The 23,287-nt window shown below is 41.3% G+C and overlaps 1 protein-coding gene across 1 annotated transcript; it reads left to right on the forward strand.

Moving 5' to 3' along the window:
• Nucleotides 1-2,371: 2,371 nt before the first annotated feature.
• LOC139608993 (ras-related protein Rab-37-like) lies at nt 2,372-21,738 on the forward strand. Its single transcript, XM_071463176.1, has 9 exons — nt 2,372-2,642; nt 12,748-12,858; nt 14,760-14,801; nt 14,995-15,061; nt 15,157-15,209; nt 15,398-15,463; nt 16,010-16,066; nt 16,349-16,425; nt 18,029-21,738. Exons 1-9 carry the CDS (start codon nt 2,487-2,489, stop codon nt 18,132-18,134), a joined length of 735 nt encoding a protein of 244 aa, XP_071319277.1. The 5' UTR covers nt 2,372-2,486; the 3' UTR covers nt 18,135-21,738.
• Nucleotides 21,739-23,287: the final 1,549 nt, after the last annotated feature.

Consider the following 23,287-nt stretch of genomic DNA (forward strand, 5'->3'; position numbering starts at 1 on the left):
TCACCTCAAATTTCCCTGAGGAAGAAAGAAAAAAACTGTGACACAGGCTCTGCACAGCTGAGTCTTGTGCAGACTCTAGTGGAAGTTACTGAAACTGACCTCAGGCTTTTTAAAAGTGATTAATGATTAATAACCAGGATGATTCGTGCCTGTTGAAAGGACCCTACTGTTACACAATACATTTCAAAGGTTGCCCCTGTGTGTGGTAGATGTAATGGGTTCAGTGGCAAACACAGACAATGTTGGTTCATTATATGGAAATAAGAGATATGTACTTTACACTTGGACCAGAGAGGCACTGAGGTTTTTAAGTGGTTTAAAAATACTCTATTACAAGTGAAACGTTTTCTACTTTCAAAAATGGTAAAAGTACAACTAGTGACAGCAAAATGTACTCACTAAAATGCAGCTGAATGGCCCCTGTCAAGGTTTTGTTATTATTATTACTGTTATTATTGATATTATTATTATTACAGGGTTTTTTTTGGGGGGGGGGGTTCAGAACATTTTTAGGGAGTTGAGTCTCAATTCCTCATTTTTCATGTTTCGTCCAGAACTCTTCTAAAATAGAATTATGAGTAATTATGATACGTTGGTAAATTTGACCACTTTACAGAAGGAAATGAGAAAATGAGGAATTGAGACTTGACTGTAAAAGACCTGCAGGGTCTCCCTGTGGTGAGACTTGACTCCCTAACAACAAAACTCTGTGAAAACTGTGAAAAATAGACTATTAATACAGCTTAGAAAGCAAAATGTTAATTTGTTAATAGCCAGCAACCAGAGAACTGAAAGAGTTGGACACTTGTGACTTGACTTGGACCAAGCTCTGACACTGGGAAGACTGGGAACGGCTGCAAGAAGTCTTATTCCTCCAATCAGAAGCTGCACATACTCAGTTAGACCCTCCCCCAGCAGATTTGGAATATTAAAGTATTTTTTTTCATGAGCTGTCTTTTATCAAACTGTCCTGACCTTTTGTGTGAATTAGTCATAACGTCATTGTCAATCATTGTTTTGTTATAAATGGTTAGTTTGTGTCACACTCAGAGTGTCCTGCAAGCACCTGATGGTTGAGGACGGTTACAACAAGTTGTTGTGACTGTCCCCAAACTAAGCAGCCAAATCAACACAGACCACACAACAGTAGGCATCAACATTTTCAGTTCAAAATAGACAAAATATGCAGCTAATTTTGTCCCATATAGATACAACAATAATTACTCAAGAGAAAACAAACAAGTTATAAAATATTTGCCTGTTCTGTTTATCATAAGCAATAAAATAGATAAATTGTCCCTATTTAATTAATGAATTAACTATTAATATCAATATTAATAATATGCTTATTGAGACAAGGAGCAAAAGCTAATTAGTGAAATTTAATGTTTTTTCAATATGTGGTAGGCCTCCCCACGGTCGGCCTCATATGTAATTATCTTTAAATTGTGTGGATAATTAGCAGATGTAAGCTTAATACATACAACTTTTGTTGGTCCGGTCCAAAGAACCTCTGAGCTCAGTTCTGGTACTTTTAGATGTAAGCGCTGCCTTTGACACGGTCGATCAACCCACTCTCCTGCACCGTTCAGAAACCTGGGGGGGTCTCCAGCAGAACTTCCTCTGGTGTCATAGAAAATGCCTCTTCCTCTGTTGCCCTCTGTGGTATTCCTCAAGGTTCTGTTCTCGGCCCTCTGCTATTTTAAATGCACATTTCCTCTCAGTCTGATCATTCATTACCACGGTGTCTCCCACCACTCTTACACAGAAAATACACAGTTACATGTTAATTCAATGATTCTGATAGGTCCCACAAACTCTGCTTCACAGTCAACTTGTTTCCTTGCCCAAAAACATTAAGTAATCTGACAGAAATCTTTATTTTTGATGCACAACTGGAAGCTTTTACAACTCAACAAAATCACCCAAATTAGAAAAATCCTGTCTCCATTTAATTGTTATTTTTCCTCCTTTTATTTCCCCTTTTCTTCCTGTAAAGCTCTTTGTAACTTTGAAAAGTGCTTTATAAACAAACTTTATTATTATGATGAACTGAGAGAAATACAAAGAATTGTTGCAGCCGTCCGCAGTTTCTCCCACAGTGATACAGGTCGGTGCTTGAATGCAGCATCTTCCCTCTTTCCTCATCCTCACATCCCCCCATCCTCATGTGTCATTCTAAATTTCACATCCTTTCCAGCTGATGATGGCCTGCTGCCATCATCATCCTCACCTCCCCCACCCTCAGTCTATTGTATGTGGCGTGATGTGGTTGAACGATCACGACGTGCCTTTTAAATGTTAAGTGATGTAGGCAGAAGACCGTGATTCACTCCAAAGGAGGAGCTTATTGAGGAGCGTGGAGCGCAGAGCAGAAGGTGGCGTGGGGGGGGGGAGAGAGAGAGAGAGAGAGAGAGGTGAGGTTTGGTGTTTTTATTCTCCTCTCCAGGATCCTCAGTTGTAAAAGCGCAGAGGAGGACGACAGCATGGAGCGGATGGAGTCGATGGAGCCGATCTCGGCTTACTACACCACGGCTTACCCGGAGATCCAGCCCGACAGCGGCTACGGTTCCGGAGAGACCACCGAGAGCCAGGCGAAGACTCCACCGGCCCCGACATACGACGAGGAATTAGTGCACAAGGTATGAAATGAATTTGAAACTTTGCAGGACTGCTCTCAGGTCAGCTGTGAACCAGCTGGAAGCGAATCTTTGACACCGCGCCCCGTGCTCCTGGCCCGGTACGCGCCTCCTGCGCTCTCCGTGGTGCTGATCCGCGCTTGGACGCGGTTTTGCTGGGTCAGGTTCCAGCCTCGTTGCGCGTCACATTTGGCCAAAGCACACATTTCCGTCAGAGACGAGCTTCCTGCGTCGTGCTGGGGAATGAGGCTTTGAGCAAACAGTTCCAATCCTCCACACCTGTCAGCATCACTCCTCAGTCATTTCTAAACATAAATCCACTTCCGTTCTTTAATGAGCAATTGGCCTGTGTGGGAGGGGGAGGTCTGCATCAGGGTGATGTGCTCGTGCTGATCTGACATCCGGACTGTGAACATCTCCAAGAACAAGCAATTCAGTGATGCTCCCCAAAGTTGAAACCTTCTGTCTTTTAACCACGACTCACAACAATAGAGTCTCAGTGGTGAGGAGCCTCCTACACAACATCTCATCAGTGAGGGGGAGGGCAGACAGAGGGGGTGCAGCGGGTCCAGAGGACACTTCAGGCCACATCAAAGTCTGGTTCCAGGTGTTTGGGAGACTACAAGTTTATTATTCCAAAAAAAAGAAGATGGGTGATGAGTTAGAAAGCAGTGAGTTTTAACCCGCCCCTCATCTCTGCTTGATGATATATGACAGATTGAAATGTCCCATAGATACAGGTCACCCACATCCATATGTCAGGTCCAAAAGCCTTAGATGGAGACAGACATGTTTGAAAACACTAAGAAAAACATAAGCATGTAAAATTTTTAAATGTGTTGTCTTAATAAACCTGCATATGTAAATTAAATACAGATATTGTTAAGATACATGGTCACAACATGTTACAAACATATGTACATGTACAATATTTTACTGTGGGTATTTCATATATGTTCTTCATATATCAAAAGAATGTATAGTAGGATGATAATTTACCCCCTTATAGGTGACATATATGACAACATCACTCTTAATGTAGACACACATTATGTCACAGATTATTTTGGTTTGGATATGTGAGGTAACTCTGTTTGCTCAATGCAAACTGGGAGATGAGGCAAAAGTCTCTGAAAAGCTTGTAATTGAAACTTTGAGACTTTTATTGTACATATGCAGTAATACAAGTACTTCATGTTGCTTTTTAAATAGCAGTACTACGATGTAAAAATACTACATTACAAGTAAAAGTCCTGCAGTTGTAGTTTTATTTAAAGCTGCACTCATCAATATTTTCACATGAACATCTGATGAAATGATGATGTGTGATGAGAAAAGTGTCACTCCCAGTGATGAAGCTTCCCTCAGCTCTACTGAGCGTTTTAGCATCCTTCAGCTCATTGTTTCGCTTTTACGACTTGCACCTCTAATGTTTCAGTCTGAATGTTTTGGTTCAGTCTTTGGTGGAGACCAAAACAGAGACTGAATAATGGACTCAGATTTCTCAGGTGTCCAGAAACATGACTTCAATGTCATGATGATGTTTCTCTGTAACTCCTGGGTGATGCGACTTAAATAATCCCTCTGTCGAGCACAAACTGGCTAACATGAGCTAATTGTCATGTGATGGCTCTGGTTGTACTCACAGAGAGTTACAGTGACATTTATAGCAGTTAAGGCTACGACAGCCTACATACACCAACAAGCCCTGACTTCCTTCTAGTGCTGACCTTTGACCTGTCTACAGAGGGAAAGGAAGAGAAGAGAGAAATTCCCTCTGGGCTTCAGAGAAATGTCACATTATATTATATTGTGTTGCAAAAACAGCCTCAAGTTCAGAGTGAGGGAGCTCAGTCAACGCTCGTGGGTTTTTTTTAATATCTTTAGTTCACAATGTCCTACTTCCCTTTTAAATATCCGTCACTGTAAGAAATTAGTGCACAGGCTGATTCTTTTATATCTTAATGTATTTTCTAAAGTGAATGTAATAGTTGCTTAATTATAGTTTAAATTATTTTCATTATTCTGATGATGTTTGACAGTTGAAAGAAAACACTGAGCTTGTCTTGAAAACTAAACACAGACACAGTCAGTTTCATGTTGCTCCTCAGGCTGCTGATGCTGCTGAGTGACTCTGTCATTAGTCTGAGTTTAGTGAGAACTGAGTTTTCCTGACGCCTAATTGGTCTGATGAGACATGAAGCTAATGCATCCACGCCGCTCCTTCACCAGCTTCCTTTAACTGCCTCAGATGCTTTGTGTGTCTTTGTGCATCAGTGCTCCTGTTGTGAGAGGAGCAGGTGTTTAACAAAGGGGCAAATTATAACAACACAAGCTGTTCTTGAAAAATCAGGAACGGTTCTTTAAGGTGAACTGCATCAGTCCATTTTATCCCTGTCTCACTTTTTTTTGTTACTGTCTCTTACATTGTCTTTTTTTACTGGGGGGGTAGTGTTTTTAGTCATTACACAACAACAGTGCTCTTTCTTTGAGTGCTCTTTAGTTATTCCAGTGGCTGGACACGGGGCTGAAATGACTCTGTGGTTCTGTAACGCTCCTACGTCTCAGCACCGCGGTGACGCTCCCCATGCACAGCCAGTGTTAGCATCAGGTGCTGGTTGGTTGTGGGAACATCTTAAGTGAAAATAAAAAATGAACCACCACACACTGAGATGTGTCTTCTGACCTGTGGCTTCTTCAGGTTCACTCTGCAGAATTACAACAGCGTTCACATGATTTTAATGGTTTTAAACAGGTCTTTAAAGAACAGTATAATATTCATAACTTTAAGACCAGAACAAGCTTTCAGTTCTCTCTGAATTCACTCCTGTTTGTGGCTCTCAGTCTGGAGCCCACTGGTTCCCATTAAAGGTCTTTAAAGCTGCACTCGTCAGTATTGTTGATGGGAACAAGGACCATGTGTGCTCCGAATAATGTCTTTCATAGTGACTGAAAATTATCACCAACTCTGCAGCATTGTTTAGGTTGTATGGCCTTTCTTATCAGCCTCATTTCAGCAGCAGCAGCTGTTGTTTTGATCTGACGTACCCAGTGTTCCCCACCTGAGTGTTTTCAGTCATCTGTCTCTTACATGTCTGATGAAACAGCTCCTATTTTAATCAGCCCAGCTGTCTGCAGAGGGCTGCAGGAATGACTCTTACACACAGTAATGAGCATTTTACCACCTCTAGTTCCCTCATCCTGAAGTCGGTGGATTTTTTTTAAAATGGGTTTTTGGTTAGAAATAAGGTCTGTAATTAATGTGATTTTATTCTCTGTGTTCAAATCCATCAGTAAATCCCTCAGTCCTGATTTCTTCAAGGACGGGGGTAGACTGTCCTTGTAGAAAAGGCCAGTTGCTAACAAGAGTCTAAATGAGACGACAGAGGTTGTCGGGGACGTTAAACGTCATCAGTCCAACATGAAACCGACCTCCTCACCAGTCCACCTTTACAGCCTCGCTGTGTTTCTACAGACTGTCACTAACTCTGTCAGAGGAAAGGCTTCTGTAGAAGAGCTCAGAGCTGAATCAGACTACAGGCTGGAGGTTAGTGGTGGTGACGGTGAAGTCATGTGACCGTGGTGTCGTTGGTTTAGAGCCTAACACGAGCTTTTTACTGCTGCTGGTTGGCAGGATGATGCTAATCACCTGCAGCTCTCTATAAGACCGGGAGCACGCTGGCTGTGTGGGGTTTGCATGGTGCCATGTTAACCAGTTAGAGTGGACACACATGACATTCAGCTCCCAGCAAAAATAGCTGTTATCGTCATAGTGACATCATACCAGCCACATTACATCAAACTGACACCTTCCACTCGTTTTCTGTGTCTGAACCTGAACATGACACTGACATGAAAAAATAGAGATATACTTTTAAACCATTTTATCAACTGCTTTTGACATTTTCTGTCAAAAATGAAGAATGAAGAATGAATTTATAAGACAGAGCTGGCAGCAGCAGACACACACACACACAGCCAGTGTGTTCCTGGCATCAGGTTGTGTTACAGCTTTTTCTGACCTTATCTGTGAGGAGTGAATCATTCTGTTTGTTTGCTTTCAACACTTCTCTAAAACACCAGTCGAGAGCCCCACATTATATTTGCTTCATGCTGATGCTGAGGTTGATTTATTTATTGCACTCTGCTAATTTCCATCTGGTTATTTTATCTATGAAACATGACATAAACTGTAACAGAAGATTTCAAGCTGTTTGGGATAATGCACAAGCATCTTCACCCTCCTACAAAAAGATCAGCACACTTACAGACGCACACACACACACACACACACACATACACACACACACTATTTGTGTCAGCCATCGGTCTGACTCTGGGAAGCTACAGTAATCTGCCTCAGTTTCAGTTCCCAGCTGTGCAGCGTATCAAACAGTAAATTAGCAGCAATATGAGAAACGTCAGGCTGAGTTAGATCCCAGCCGTGTCACACACTTCATGTTCCCCAGGAGAACAAAAAAAAAAGTTCCCACCTCAGGCAGAGGTCTTCAGCACGTCACAACCGGGGAGATGTTATTCTGATATACAGTAGAGGGACGTTTATGACCATGATGGCCTCTAAGTGGCCTGTTTCTCAGGAAGTGCTGGGTTTGTTATCTGATTCCTTACACACACATACACACACATACACACTATACATCCTCTACAGCATCCATGTCTAATGCTCGAACATCTGCGGAGCTTCCACTTAATTGCCTTAAGTCTCCAGGGGGATTTATGAGACAGGCTGACTTCCCAACTCTTCCCAGCCCTGTTACCACGGAAACAGCATCATAACACCCCCCCCCCCCCCCCCCCCCCAATACAAATACATGTATGCATGTATAGTTGTTTCACTCCACTGGTTCTTTCCTCACACACACACACGCAGGCGTTATGTTACACACTCTCAGGAAACTGATTCCAGTAAGTCTGATGAAATAATGATATTGCTGCTGGTTTGTAATTTGTGTTGTTTCACTCGAAGCCACAGGATTCATTTTTGTGTTGTTGTGGCCCCGAGCACAAAGTGTTAGTACTGAATAAATCATTGTGTTTATCTACTACAGCATCAGCTGCAAATGCTGTTGTTTGTCTCTACATATTAGTCCTGTGATAGACTGGGGGGCCTGTCCAGGGTGAACCCCGCCCTCACCCAATGTCTGCTGGGATTGGCTCCAGCTCCCCCGTGACCTTGTGAGGATAACCTGTATAGAGAATGAATGAATGAATGTCTTACTAATCAAGTTTTACGTCCAAGACAAAAGAGAACGACATTAACCAACTACATTATAATAACAATAAAAACAAATCAAAAGGCATCACACAATAAAACCTTTTTATATAAATGTGTCTTAACTGAGATAAAACAGGGATCTGACAGTTGCTGCTTTTTCATTAACCTGCTTAATTATAATAATAACTAAAAAAAAAATGAGTAAGGGAAATGTGAATTTAAAAAATCTTGACTCCAAATGTCGCAATAAAATGTATGAGCTGGTTTTTCAGACTATTCCACGCAGCAATATTTCACAGAAGTTAAATGTAAAAACTTTTCCTGCATGTAGGTCACATGACATCCAAAAACACTGCAGACTATTATCTCCCAGAAATCCCTGATACAGGTGTAACAGGTTCCATCCTTACAGACACTATGGCTGCTGCAGTGGATCCAGTCGCCCCAACAATTAGCAGATGCTGGAAATCCATCACCATGTTTGATTGGACTGATATCACGAGCGGAGAAAGTCACTTCTACTTTGTGCAAAACTGCAATAATGCAGCTTCTATGAGTCTGATCTCTTCTGGCAGGTTTAGGGGCCCTGACAGCAAAGGCCCCGTCTCCTCTCACCTTAGAAAGGCCAGCAGTGCACAACAGACTGTGTCCTGGCTCACAGGTGGATAAAAGCTCAGAAATATAGTGGGGGCCCAAACCTGGCCTTAAAAGTCATTGAAAGAATTTTAGAATCAGAAACAGGCAGCTGGTGTAGAGAAGCTGAGACCAGGCTGATGTGAACACATTTTTTTGGACTGAGTTTGGAGCTGAGCTGCAGCATTTTGAACTGACTGTAGGCAGAGGATGGACTTCCGACTGAGACAGGATTATAGGGAGTTACAGTTGTCATGGTGGGAGGAAATCACAGCACGGAGGAGTTTCTCCAGACCTGAGGAGGAAATAAAAAACGGAACCTCAGCTATATTTCACAAATGATAAAAACTTTGTTTACCTGGGCTTCAAAACACAAGTCAAAGATTACACCAAAGTTATTTAAAAAACCCTCCTGACTTGTCCCAGTGTGTGAAAGCCAGGACTGAATGTTATTAGATTATAAACACATCCACAGTCCTCATCCCGAAAAGTTTTCCTCTGGTAAATTTAAAAATAAAAGTTTAAAATACAAACATTTATGTGAAATCTTATTTTTTCCTCATCATAACTACTTAGTTATAGTAAATAGTGCTGCTTTACCTTTTCATCACTGAACAAACAGTTTACTTTCAGCTGCTTCAGTGACTTCTCTGTCAGCAGTGTATTTGAAAGGTAGGGTCCTCAGCGTGTCTCCTCCTCCTCCTGAGGCCCGACTCTTCTCTGAGAGTCTCTAAAATCCCTCAGATCAAAGCGAAGCTATAAAACCTGCAACTGTTGAGAAAAGCTGCTCCAGCGTCTCAGCTCTAATCCTCTCCTCTTCATCCCCCCTCCCTCCTCTTCCAGTAATCATCATCCAGAAAGCATTGAGACAAAACTCAGCTATAGTTAAACAGATGTTTGAATTTCACTGATTCCACTTTTCTTGCTGTGTCTCACTTGTGTAGTTGCTCCAGGTTCAGGGCTGCTTGTTGACCACCTCTGACTTTCCATGGATGTTAGAACTGGGTCTGAATTTGGATTTTAACCTCTACTAGACAGCAGATACTACAGAGATGACAGCTGCATTTTACAGACGTCCCCTAAACGCCTCACAAGCAGACTGTTGGTTGACACAAGCTACAGCACACATCATCAGGGGCCCCACTGACAGGGTTTTGGGGTTACTGGAGGTTTAAGTGGGTTTATAGTTGTCATTGCAAAATGTGCCAATATGAGGGGCCATTAGGGGCCCCTGTGTCATTGGAGGCCCCAAACATTTTCCTGATTTGCTTCTCCTGATGGTCTCTGTAAACAAACCACTACATGAAATCATTTGGATTTAACATTGTAAATGAGCAGGACATTGATAATATTTCTCTTGTACAGTCTTTTTATAAAGGTCTTTGAGAGTCAGGCAGGAAAACCCCAACTTTTTGTTGTTTTTTTTTGTCTTAGTTATTTGAATTGGTTTGGCTTCTCTGTTTGGTATTTTATGTTTTAAGTATTTACTCATCTATTTTTTTGTATTTTATTTAAATTTTTCTTCTTGTTGGGTGACCATAATTTAATTTAGGTAGTTGGTCTAAATTGGTCCTAAATTGTTTCCTTCTTATCTATTTTGACTCATCAGATTCATTATTCTTGTTTGCAACTGAGTCTCATAGAAAGCTTTAAATGGGTCATGAAGCAGTACAATAAAAAAAAGATAATATTGGCTGTAATATTACAGATTTTTTTTCCCTGTTTCCTGCTAGAAGCTCACTCGTGGCAGCACTATGCAGTAATTGGCTGCTTCAGCCTGTTGCTGCGATACATCATCATCTCCGCCATATTGGACCGGGTAAGACTGGCCTGGGAACAATATGAGTTAATGGAGGAGCTACAGTTTCTCTGGATAAAAAGTACTATGACATTTACATTTTCCAGCTAATTTCAATGAGTCGTTATTATATTCAAGGGTTAACGATCTATGTGGAAATAAATAAAGGTTTTGTCTCCAGTTACGTGATAGTTTAGGCTGCAGTGACTGTGCATCAGCGTTAGGTTCACACCTCGCCAACATGGTGGAGATGTTGACGTATGATCCAGCGCTCAATGCGGCGTCTGCGTATATATGTCTCTGGGTGTGTGTGTGTGTTTGCTCTGCGTTTACCCATAACACCCTTCTGTACGTTTCTCTATGTTTATACATCTCTGTACGTATATATACCCGAACCAAGTTTTACAAATTCTCAATATGAGCTTCAACTCACTTACATTTCCAAAGCTTTCGAGAATGAACCATGAAGATCAGCTGATGACGCACTATGTCCAGACGTTCACAACAGGGTGACGCACTCGACTTGCATCAAAACTCCCAAATCCTTTCTCTAAGAACAGCCTGGCTCACTGTGTGTCTTGCTGACTGTATCTGTCACAGTTGGAGGTCACAGTGTGTGTGGAGGTGTCGGGTCTGAGTGACTTCTCTAAGTGGGCTGCAAATGAAAGGCAGGCCTGTGTGAAAGTGCTGGTCACGGTGACTAAATCGTCGGCCTTGAATTCATTTAGTTTTCTTAAAGGTTGTCTCCTCCGGTTTGTGAGTCACGCTGTAATAATGGTTCTCTGCCATATTATTATTTGTGTTGCAGCAGAAATGTCCAGCGTGACGCAGACGCTGACTCATAACTCAACATTAGAAAATGATTGAGTTCAGCAACAGAGGGTTTTTAAGGTTGACTCTGATTCCAATACAGTTTTTATTGAACCTGACCTGAACTCATTTTACTCAGTTTATCTAGATATACACCACACTAACACCAGATTACCTCCCTTTGCTCTCAAAACATGGATTCCACCATGTTGACATGATTGCATCACATCATTTCTGCAGATTTGTCAGTTCATGCGTCTGTAACCCTGAGTCTTGTCCTGTCTGGTCTGTAATCACCACCAACACAGGAGGACAGTCGACACCACTTTGTTCTGCTCTCTTACCAGCCCCTGTGCATCAGTAGACTGTGACATTCGCACCTATATTTTCAGATCCTGCTGTTGACTTTTCCAGCTCTTCACAGCCTCTCTCCATGTTGTACATCTGACCTTTTTATAGCAGCTTGTAGCCTCAGATTCTTGGACAAAGATCTTTTAGTTGTTGCTGAGGCAAAGCAAAAAACTGGAGGTGACAGAGCTTTCACAGTCAGAGGAAGCCAGGTCAGCAGAGTCAGTGAGCTCTTTCTAATCTCCACTTAAAACGTACTTTTATCGATGAGCCTTTCCCAGTTTTACTTAATTCTGCTTTTGCTGGTCACACTGCATTTGGTCTATTTGCTCTATTTGCACTGATACTAAGACACTTTAATTTTAATTGTATTTCTGATTGCTTGTTTTCGATGGTTGCATTACATGACCTGCATGTTTTATTTTGCTGCTTTGTGCAAAGCAAGAAAAGTGCTCTATAAATTAAGTAATCAGACGGTGGGAGGTTCAGTTACTGGTTCCCCCACTCTACGCTTCAAAGTGTCCTTGGGCAAGATACTGAACCACAAACTGCCCCTTGATGTAACATCAGTGTTTGAATGTGTGTGTGTGTCTGTGGGAATGGGTGAATGTGGCTCCTATTGTAAAGCTACAATGCTGTAATGTCCATTTACCACATTCCAGAGGTTTTCTACTGGATCCAGGTCTGGAGACTGACCTGAACTCACTGTCAAGTTGATGAAACCAGTTTGAGACATGGAGCATTATCTTGCAGGAAGTAGCCATTAGCAGATGGTGAACTGTGACCATGAAGGGATGAACATGGTCAGAAACAGGACTCAGACAGACTGAAACATTCAGACCAGGACTGACTGGTATTAAGGACTGAAGTGAGTCAAGAAAACATCCCCCAGACCATCACCCCACCATCACCCCACCACCAGCAGCAGCAGCCTGGACTGTTGGGTCCATCAGGCTCTCACTCTACCATCTGCTGCTCACTAATGGTTTTTCTGAAAACTGTTTTTTGTTTGTTGTAAAAACTCTGCAGACTGTTTTGTGTGAAAATCCCAGAAACACTGAAACCAGTGTCTGACACCAACAATCATCAAAGTCTCTGAGGTCACATGTTTGACGTGAACATTAACTGAACCTGGATCTGCAGGAGTTCATGCACTGCTGCCACATGATTGGCATAAGCAGGTGTGCAGGTGTTCCTAATAAAGTGCTGAGTGACTGTGTGCACAGAGATAAAGGTTGGGTCGGTGTTGCTGAGTGTGTACGTGTGTGTGTGTCTTCCTGCAGACGATCCTGGTCGGGGACAGTGGAGTGGGAAAGACGTCTCTGCTGGTGCAGTTCGACCAGGGAAAGTTCATCCCCGGCTCCTTCTCTGCCACAGTTGGCATCGGATTCACGGTGTGTGTGCACAGTCTTTTACGTATATGTGCACTACATTCAAGTCAAGTCAACACACCACATTTTCTCAGTTGTCTCTTATAGTATCCAGCCATGCTGTTAGTTTTTTATTTATTGGCCTTGTTTTTGAGATGTATCTGTGTAACATTTCTGCTCAGACCAGAGCAGCACGAAAGCTGCTCCACAGTGCAGCTGCTGCACGGTGCAGTGAACTGTAACTCCTCCTCGTCACGCATGTTGATTAGTAAGAAAACTTAAACCAATTTGAGACAGTGCATCACAGAGTAATTTGCTGGTTTACTTGCTACTGCTGCCTCTCGACACTGTCACAGTGATTCTCTGATGCACAGTTTTAACACACATCTGCACGTGTGTAGGATAACATGCTATATCATAACTAATCTCAGAACAGTGGAAGCAGACAGCCTGATAAGCACATTTCTCTGTAGCTAGCTAAAGTTAGTCACCCGTCGAAGATCGCAGGATTACCCACAATGCACCAATGTCCACAAACATGTTGTATTTTTAGCTTTAAGTGTTGAGGCTGCACCTTATTCGTCCTGACAGCCAAACACTGAATGATGGTAAATAGAAATTAGTTCATGTCAAGTCAAGTATTGGAAAAATTACACATAAAAAATTCAACAGCAACAGATCTTTCCAGATGTTGCTCCCCTGATGCCTCTGATAACACACACAGGCTTTTGACTCACACAAACAGAAAACAGAGACACTGCAACTCAGCCACGCTAACGTCCTGTCAACAGCCTGCTAGTGCTCTGTGACGAGAAGTCAATGAGCTGTGAGTGATGAGTGGAGAGAGGGCCCTCTCATCACTGTGTGTTGATAAAGGGTTAGATAGTGACCCCGGCCCCTGCTCGACATCAGGATGTTCCTATTTGTTCTATTTCCCTGGTCTGGGGGGGCAGACCCTCTGGACTGGGCCACACCACAACATCCTCCTACAAGTCTGGTGATGACAGTAGATCCTCTCGATGCAGACACTTCAGGTTTTGTTTCAGAAGTAAAACGGTGGATCAGCAAAGTTCATCTCCACCAGTGGTTCTCAAACTTTTTCACATCACAGACTCTAAACTGACACAAACTAGACCACGAGCCCCCGTCTGGTCACTCAAACAGTAACACATATATTCTGTTATTGAGTTACTTATTGAGGAATTGAGTAACAAATTACTCCTCTTGTTGCTGGGGCCCCCCAGGAACCCCCTTTAAGGGCCCCACTTTGAAAATCACTGATCTACACATCTTCATTCAACAGCCAATGCTTGAAGACTGGTGACGCAGGCGCACCAAGGACAAGGTGGTGCACTACAGTAGCTGGAAGGCTAATGGCCTGTCCCAGAGCACAAGCAGAAATCCCTCACTACTTATTCAGGGACTTCACCATCTCATATTACTGTCCGAACATATAGTGAGAATTATCATACCCTATATAGTAGACTCATAGTATCCCATAATTTCCCCTACACTGTGCTCGCGCTGAAAGAAAGAAAAGCGCTTCAGTGAAAATGAGCTGAGTGTCCGACCGTGTCACCTTGAGTATTTACTTCAGCTCTGCAGGAGAATCCACTAAAATAAAATAATTCTGCTGATCTGACTCAGCCTTTAATCCCTTAAATGAAAAAACTGATCATTACAGTAGCTCCAAGGGAAACAGCTGACAGTGAGGTCTGGATGATCTACACACACTGATTCTTCAAAGAGATGCTGCTGTTGACTTTTTACCATTTTTTTATTATTATTTGAGTGGAGGCAGAAATCTCTAAACCTGGACAGATAAACAACCTGCATGGAGAGATACACTGAAACTAACAAGATGTTTTTTCCTTCTCCGTCTGCTCATTCTCTCATCATTTAAAATCTGTCTCTGCTCCTCTCAGAATAAAGTGGTGACTGTGGACGACGTGAAGGTCAAACTGCAGGTCAGTGAGAAAATCAGTTCCAGTGGAAAAAAAACAAAAAAAACTTGATGTGCTGTCACAATAACAGCCTATTTCTAGAGCACACACTGGTTTCATTCTGGGCAGCAGTGTTGTAACTGAAAATTATAGTTAGCCATGTGAAACCAGGCCACAGCACCAAGTATAGCTTTTCTTTTTCCTGCCTCTGTTTCAGATTTGGGATACAGCGGGACAGGAAAGGTTCAGAAGTGTGACACATGCATATTACAGAGACGCACATGGTGAGGCACAAATCTACAGCACTGAGTCACAGAGGACTTTTCCTCCATGACAGTTACTGTGTTTATTCATCATCTCTGTTGTTTTGTCCTCAAAGCCTTGCTCCTCCTGTACGACATCACCAGCAAATCATCCTTTGACAACATTAGGGTAAGTCTGGGATAAATCTACAGCCATGGAGACGAGCGGGTCAGGAAGGGGAGGGCCTTTAACAAAAACTAATAAAGCCACAGAGAGCTGACACCAATCAATCATCAATTAACCTCCCTTCTGAGTTTCAGTCTCATTTTCTTTGACTATGCATTTATGTGTGTGTCTGTCTGTCTTTGTGGTTTCAGGCCTGGTTAACTGAGATCCATGAGTATGCACAGAGCGATGTAGTCATCATGTTGCTGGGCAACAAGGTGAGAGGGAAAAGCTTGAGAAGCTCAGTGAGTGAGGGGAGGAGATGGAGGGGGAGGTGATCTTTGGCGAAACCTGAGTGGAAGACTGAGGTTTCTAATGAGAGGAGACAGTACGATACATGTGGGTGCTGGATTAAATCAAGGTTCAGAATATTAACTGAATAAACTAAAGGAAAGCTACTGTATCATACAAATGGAAGGAATTACATCCAATTAGCAGGTGAATTGAAGAGAGGTTTGATGAGCAGTTACTGGTCAAAAATCAGCGTCAAGGATACACACAATGTGTTTAAGTGAGAAACCCTGAATGTAACTATATCTTTACTTCTATTTTGAAGGAGTGAATATTTTTATACTGATGATTCTGTCTTATTCTGCAGTCTGACAACGTTTGAGACTTTTTAAAACAAGCAAATTTATTGTGCAACTTAAATCTTGTAAGATGCAAACACCTCTCACACCTTAGACATCTTAGATTAAGAACACGTGTCTTGTGAGATGTTATATTTTCCAGCTCTGTCTTAATATTGTGAATCTCTGTGTCAGGCCGACATGAGCAGTGAGAGGGCGATCAGGAGAGACGAAGGAGAGAGGCTGGCCAGAGTGAGTGCTCTGCTCACAACTGTACAACCATGACTGATGCTGTTTCTACTGTTTATGCAACAGGCACAATGCACAATACACTGACTGCAGCTGGTATCAGTGTAATATTTGCATTTCATTTGAATGGTGCTAAATATAACACAGCTCAGTGGCTGTTGGTGTCCGTCAGTGTATTTAAGCTAAATGTATGTGATAGTAAATGAGCTCATGGCCTATAATAAACCAACATTAGACATAAATATTAAATATTCTAATGTTGTTTGCTCCTCTTTGTGTCTGCAGGAGTATTCAGTTCCCTTCATGGAGACCAGTGCCAAGACTGGAGTCAACGTAGAGCTGGCCTTCACCGCTGTGGCCAAGTATGAAACTATGTTCTAACATTAACACAATACACACCACAACTTCTGAATCTGCATCTAAGCAGCCTCTGTTTATTCATTTATTAGATCCTTCTTGAATTATCATCAATATGTAACTGATCACAATTTTACATTTGTTTGAACTTTTGGCACTTTTTTTCTGGAGTACAATTTTGAAAAAAAAATTAATTTAATAATCCACATTACTGCACTAACACATTAAACACACTTGAGGTTAAACATTTTTTTTTTATTAATTATGCAATAATAACATTGTTAGATAATCACAAAGTTTCAGGTATTTAGCAATCTATTACAGTTTGAAGCCATTTTTGTTAAATTGTGATGTAATAATAAAAATAAATAAATAATTTTGAAAAGTTTTTACCCCCTTACTTCCATGCAGAAAACTAGGTTTTTTAAAAAAAAACTATATTAAATTGCAACTAGTGTATTAATGTTATTATATATTTATGAATAATGAATAGAAACCCATTCAAATATGATTAATTTGCAACAACAATTATTGTGATTTAATGAACTTTAATCATATTACAATACAAATGGTCACATTGTTTTCTTTAAATAAAACACCTTATACCATTGATTAATATGATTTATATGATTACCGTGATTAATATGAAGAATATTAGACAATACAAAACAGATCTAACTTGTTTATGTTAATACATCAAAACTGTTTTAATTTACATGAGAGAAGATTTAATAGTTAGCATTACATGAATATGTTACAGTGGAGCCAGGACCACAAGAGAAGGATCCAAAACAAAGAGATGCAGCTCAAAGATTCATTCAAGAATGGAAACACACAAGTTTACTCAATGGTGTCGGTGACAGGGTCAAACTGCAGCTACAAAATAAAACCAAACAAGTCCAGTGTTTCAGCAACGAAACAAAATCCAGAGCTCAGGTAAAAAAAGTGAAAATGTAAAAAGTACAGTAAATAAATACAGACGAGGGGAGACACCGGTACAACACATGAGGGCAGAGCAGGTAATCACAGAGACAGCAAACACTCTGGAGCAGGAAGTAAAACAAGCTCAGACAGCTAAGGAAAGTCATTTCAAAATAAAACAGGAAATAACACAGAGTCCGAGCAGTCACACAGGGGCAGATCTAACCAGGATATATTTTAATAAAACATTTGACTTATTCTGTTTATTTACACTATTCAGAGATACACTGTTTCCATAGACGTTAGTCACTCCCCTTCTCTCAACACTGCTCAGACTAAACCACTCCTTATTTTATTTGCATGTTCCTGCTTCCATGGCGAAAAAGCAAAATATTTGTTCCATGCTTCCCACAGAATTTTCTTGTTACCACAATGTAAAATTCTCAACAATAAAACAACAGTTTTAGATCGGCAGCTCTTTGAGGCAGGGGAGCACAGCTGGCTTTACGCGTGGTTGAGCAAAATTACCCCACACCACATAATTTACTTCAGAACCCAAACAATACTGAAAGCATCAGCTCGCTGTGGTCAGGGAGGAGCCTCCATTTCATCAGAGGTGGATGACACAAACTGACCTAAAACCATCCTTCTGTGCCGGTTTCTAAACTGTCTGGTTCTGTTCCTCAGGGAGCTGAAGCACCGAGCCATCCAGCACCCGAGTCAACCCAAGTTCCAGATCCACGAATACATCGAGGCACAAAAGGAGAAGTCAGGCTGCTGCAGCTACTTTTAGATCTCCTCTCCTGAGTCCTCCTCCCACGGCTCCGGGTGAACAGACTGTCAGAGACACACCGAGAGCTACCGAGTGGGAGGTGGCCCCGTCAACTCACCGCTGCCCCCAAAATATGATGCTGCCATTCATTCAAGACTGAAAGCCAAAAGTAGATAAGGGGAATCAGAGGAAGACAAACCAAGCTGCAAACTGATCTGAGAGCAGTTTCCCTAACACTTTAGACTGACATTTATCATTATGAGCGACTGGTAGGTGAAATAATATTTAAAAAAACATTCATATCATATGTAAATATAGCCTCACAGTGTGCTATTTGCTTTCTTCATGAGAGTGAGATGAGAGTGTGTTAGGTACAGAGCTGGAGTCAGGATGTGGTATTAGCTTAGCGTACAGACTGAAGGTAGGAGGACACATCCAGCCTAAATACCCCATCATTACAGTGTCAGTGGTTGGATTCCCAGCTGGGAGGGGGCACTTTGCTGCATCTCATGTCCCTCTCTCTCTGCCCTTGTTTCCTCCTGTCAGTAGTTCCTTCCAGTAGTTGTTGAGACATTTCACTAGAAAATATAATTGTCAACTTCATGGTAGTGCTACAGCAAAAATTAGGGAATCATCACAATCAGTAGGATTCATCCTCTAATTACCATGAATGGACACATTTTCATGTTGATCTAACCAATAGTTGTTGAGATATTTCAGCCTGAACCAAAATGGTGTGGACTGACATTACCATCCCTGCAGCCACGCCACTGACTATAGGCACAGAGTTCATGCAGGAGATACGTCCCCCTCAATATTTACATCTACGTTAAGACATTTGACAGATGCTTTTATCTGAAGCAACTTTCAAGTGAAGGAGATGGGTAAAGCTTCAGTGCAGAGGGAAACCTTGGTGTCAATATTAAGCACTGCATCTATTTGATAAGTGCAAGGAGATTGTGTAAGGAAGTGCAGCAAAAGTGCATAATAAGTGCTAGTTAGACATGGGAAGGTTTTAGGAGAGCAGCTCTTGGAAGAGATGAATCTGGACTGAGACTGTCTTGTGTGTGGGGATGACAAAGCCAGATAACGCAGTGGTGGAGAAAGAGCACATGGCTGAATGACTGAGGTCAAGTAGATGGTGCAGATCCAGAGGTCACTCTGAGGGCAGCATGCATGAGTTGAATTTGATTTGTGCGGCCATGATTGGCCAGTGTAGGTCCATGAGTAGCGGAGTGACAGGTGCCCTTTTGGGCAGATTGAAGACCAGGTGGACCATCTGCCAGGGTTTCACTGCGCACAGAGGAAGGCATATTTAGAACATGACTGATGATCATGGAGGAGTCAGAACGGAAAAATATGAAGACATTTCTTTCGCAAAAAGTCTCAAACACAAGTAAACAGCAGCTGTTTTTAAGTTTACTTTTAGAAGTGCTGTTTGCTAGATCCTGGTGTCTGAATTCTGCTCTTTTCCTTAACATAATTAAAGACATTTTCAGCTTAAATTGATGCATAAATATTCACCAGAATTTAGGAAATGAAGTCATTGCTCCCCCCCATTGTTCAAACGAAACCTCCGCCCATGCTGCTAGCTTAGCTAAAAATACACCTGGGAACATTAGTCAGCGTCAGAGGCTTTAGATTGTATCTTGAAATGTAACAAACAACACAGCAACTATTTCTTTCGGTGTAGGCGTGTAGTGACTGTGCCCAGCTGTTGTTAAGAAATATTTCCAGCACAAAATTCCTTCCAAAACCACCTTTTTTTTTTTTTTTTTTTTTTTTACATTTTTGTTTGTTAAGCAAAGGAAATACCTGATGTCGATCAGTGAGCTGTTAGCTGTTTCCGCCTGCTTCCAGCCGTTATGCTAAGCTATGCTAACTGCCTGCTGGCTCTAGCTTTAAAGTTAGCTTACATGAATAAGGAGTAGCATTAATCTTCTCATCAAACACTCAGCAAGAAAGCAAATGAGTCCAAAATGTCAAACTTTTCCTTTGAGGAAATATATAATTCATACTTTCCTTCAAGGTTTTTATTTATTTATGTATTTATTAGTTGTTTGCCTTATAAAAATGACTGATACTTGACGTTTGATTTAGCACCACATCACAGCTGATACAGGAACAATAAGGCTCTGTAAACACACAGTTTAGCCGGAGTGGAGGATATTGTGGAGCACCCACACACCACTGACATAAATCAGCTGAGAACACTGACAGTCTCTGCTGAACCATCCCGAGGGCCCCTCTGAAAAAAAAACTATATCGCTGCAACCTTGTGTATAATGCAATCCACCAACAGATCCAGACGAAGGCCACACACTGTGTCATGGATGCAACTCAAAGCCAAGTACGTGGACAAAAGCCCCGTCTGTCTGTGATCCAGTCAGACTGGTTCAGTCTTGACAAACTGCTCCTGATGAGTGACAGGATGCTCAGTGAGTCACCAGAAGCTGAGGGACACATCTGGAGAAAGAGCTGATGTGCTGAGTGAAGTGCACTCTGTTTCTGAACACGTCAGAGGTTAAAAAATGTTTGGTCTCCTGAAATGTTTCTGTAGAGGAGGAATGCTGCATAAGAAAACAGAATACTTGACAATTATCTGTGGTTGGATTTCCAGTTTTGTCCTTCACTAGGAAACTATGTATTTGTGAGTGAGTGAGAATTCTTTTTTGACATGTTGGCTGCATTACGTTCCTCCTAAAAAATGTATATTTTGCTTTAATGGCCTGATTACGACCTTCAGTTAAACGCTCAGTTGCATGTTTGCTGGATTGCATGTACCAAATCTGTGTGCAGTGCCTCCAGAACATCTGAAACTCTATTTATATTTGCATCAAGATGAACATAGAAATATGAACAACTAATTAGCATATCTAATCAAATCTGAACTCAGTTCTCAGGGGTAAATTTTGTTTTGAAATACAAGACTGAGTATATATATATATATATAAATCTACATCTTCATAGCTAAAAGCTAAAGTCCTTAGTGAACATGTTAGCTAACTGTTGCCATTAACACATCCAACAGACACAAGTTGAATCTCTGGCCACCAGATAAATTGAAGTTCAGTGTTTACTCTCCTTTTACCTCTGTGTTGGTCTCCACCAACACCTGAGATTCATATGTGGTTCTTTAGCTGCTCAATGCTACGCTTCCGGTCACCAGCTAGTTACTAACTTTGCCATTTGTGGGTACTGCATGTTGGTTTTTGCTGATTTTTATTTTTTAAAAAAAGCTCTAAAAAAGTTGCAAACCAGACACCCAAAGCAATTACTTAAACATATTCATTTCATTCATTGGTAATATAAAAATATTGACTAGTGCAGCTTTAAAGCACTGATGATGTCACAACAGATGTTCAGGTTTTACTGTCGCACAAGTGACTTTATGGACTTCTGTTTGACAACAGTATGCAATGCAAATATTTCATATTGATATTATTGTTTGCTCTGAGTCAGCTCAGGTCTAATACAGTTTATAACCTAAAGTTATTCAGATCGTGGCCGTTAGACTTTGTCCACACTGAACACTTGTTTGTGTTCAGATACGCTGATAAAAGTTGTTTTTGATGTTGTTGTATGCTGCATAAAGAATAAATTATTTTTAACTGAACACACTTTATATCAAGAGAAGTCTCCTCCGCATGTTGTTGTAGCCACAGTGTGTGTGTGTGTGTGTGTGTGATGCTGTCATTCACTCAAGACTAAAAGCCAAAAGTAGATCAATGGAGTCTCCTGATAGATAAACTCATTTAATAATTTTTGCCATCTTCACAGTGACAGTATTAACATCTGTGTGTGTGCATTTCAAACTCTAACACTAGAATCTGGTATTTTTTGCATCATCACCTTAAACATATACCATGTATGAAATTTAATTAATAGATATCTTGCTCAAATATTGAATCTATTGATGAGTTTTGCCTAATTTAATATTTCATTCATAAAATGATCATGAAACATGTTACTTACTGCAATAAGCCATCATTGTAAAACTTACAGAAATAAATAGAAACAAAACTTCCTATTTGCAGGTCCAGCCTTCAAAATAAAATAATAAGTAGTAAACTACTGTATATAGAATCAAAATAATATGTCTTCACTGTTGTCAACCTGAGGTGTTGCCTCTCAGTGCCCTTTGAGACAGTTCTCATTTTGTGGAGGTCATGCAAGGATTGTGACCTTTCTTTGACCAAACTGTGCTGCAAGAAAAAGGTAATTTGCTTACTGATCTTGTAAAGAAAGCCCTGACAGCACTGTCTCCTGACATGTCTGCAAGTCTGAGCATCTTTGGGCCAATGAAGAGCAGCATCTAAATGCACCGGGCTCCGTTCATCTCCCCGACTGTGCCACTGGTGCTCTGATCAAACTGAACACTATTTATGGCAGGTATTAATCCTGACCAATATTCACCACCATGCTCCTGCCTCCTCTACGACAAGTAGCTCAGGAGATCAGAGAAAAGTAACACAGTCGGACCTCACTGTGTACCTGCTTATACATAACTGAGGCCTCTGTGTTTTGCGTCTCGTCAACCCACTGACAGGGGACCAATAGTTTTCCAAAGCAGAAATTTTGCATTTTCATTATCACCATCATCATCAACCTTTAGTTTCTCAAGGTTAAACTGAAGGCTGACCCTCATTTTAAATGATGCTGAGATTAAGCAGAAAGGAAAGACACCAAACAGCAGAAATACAAAAATCAACAAGTAATCCAGTTCTGAGAGCAGGTTTGATGAGCACCGACACTGGGGTCTGTTAGTGAAGTAAGATAATTTGGTTATTTATTCAAGAGTGCTTTGTAATGTCTGATATGTCACAGTAGGTGAAATGTTTTAAATGTGAGATTTTTTTTTTTTTTCCAAGCGAGATGAGACTCGGCCCAGCATATGCCTGGGTCCTCAGCCTGGGTCCTTCCTGGGTACTTCCACATCTGGGTAGATTCAAGCTGTTATCCAGCTGCCAGCAGGAAGATTTTCTGTGTGTGTGCACCAGAATATGGATAAGATTCGGGCAGGGGAACCGGGGCTTGACTGGGCTTGAAGAAAACCAGATTTATTTTGCTATTTACTTTTTAAGATACTCTCATTTTAAAAAGCAAAATCTAGCTACTCACATTTTCTGGAATAAAAAGATGCACGACCACTGTTCACATTGCTCACGGGTCTC

Source organism: Trachinotus anak, unplaced genomic scaffold, assembly GCF_046630095.1.
Source record: "Trachinotus anak isolate AG129_WGS33_773 ecotype Australia unplaced genomic scaffold, CSIRO_AGI_Tana_v1 ptg000025l, whole genome shotgun sequence".
Classification (NCBI taxonomy): domain Eukaryota; kingdom Metazoa; phylum Chordata; class Actinopteri; order Carangiformes; family Carangidae; genus Trachinotus; species Trachinotus anak.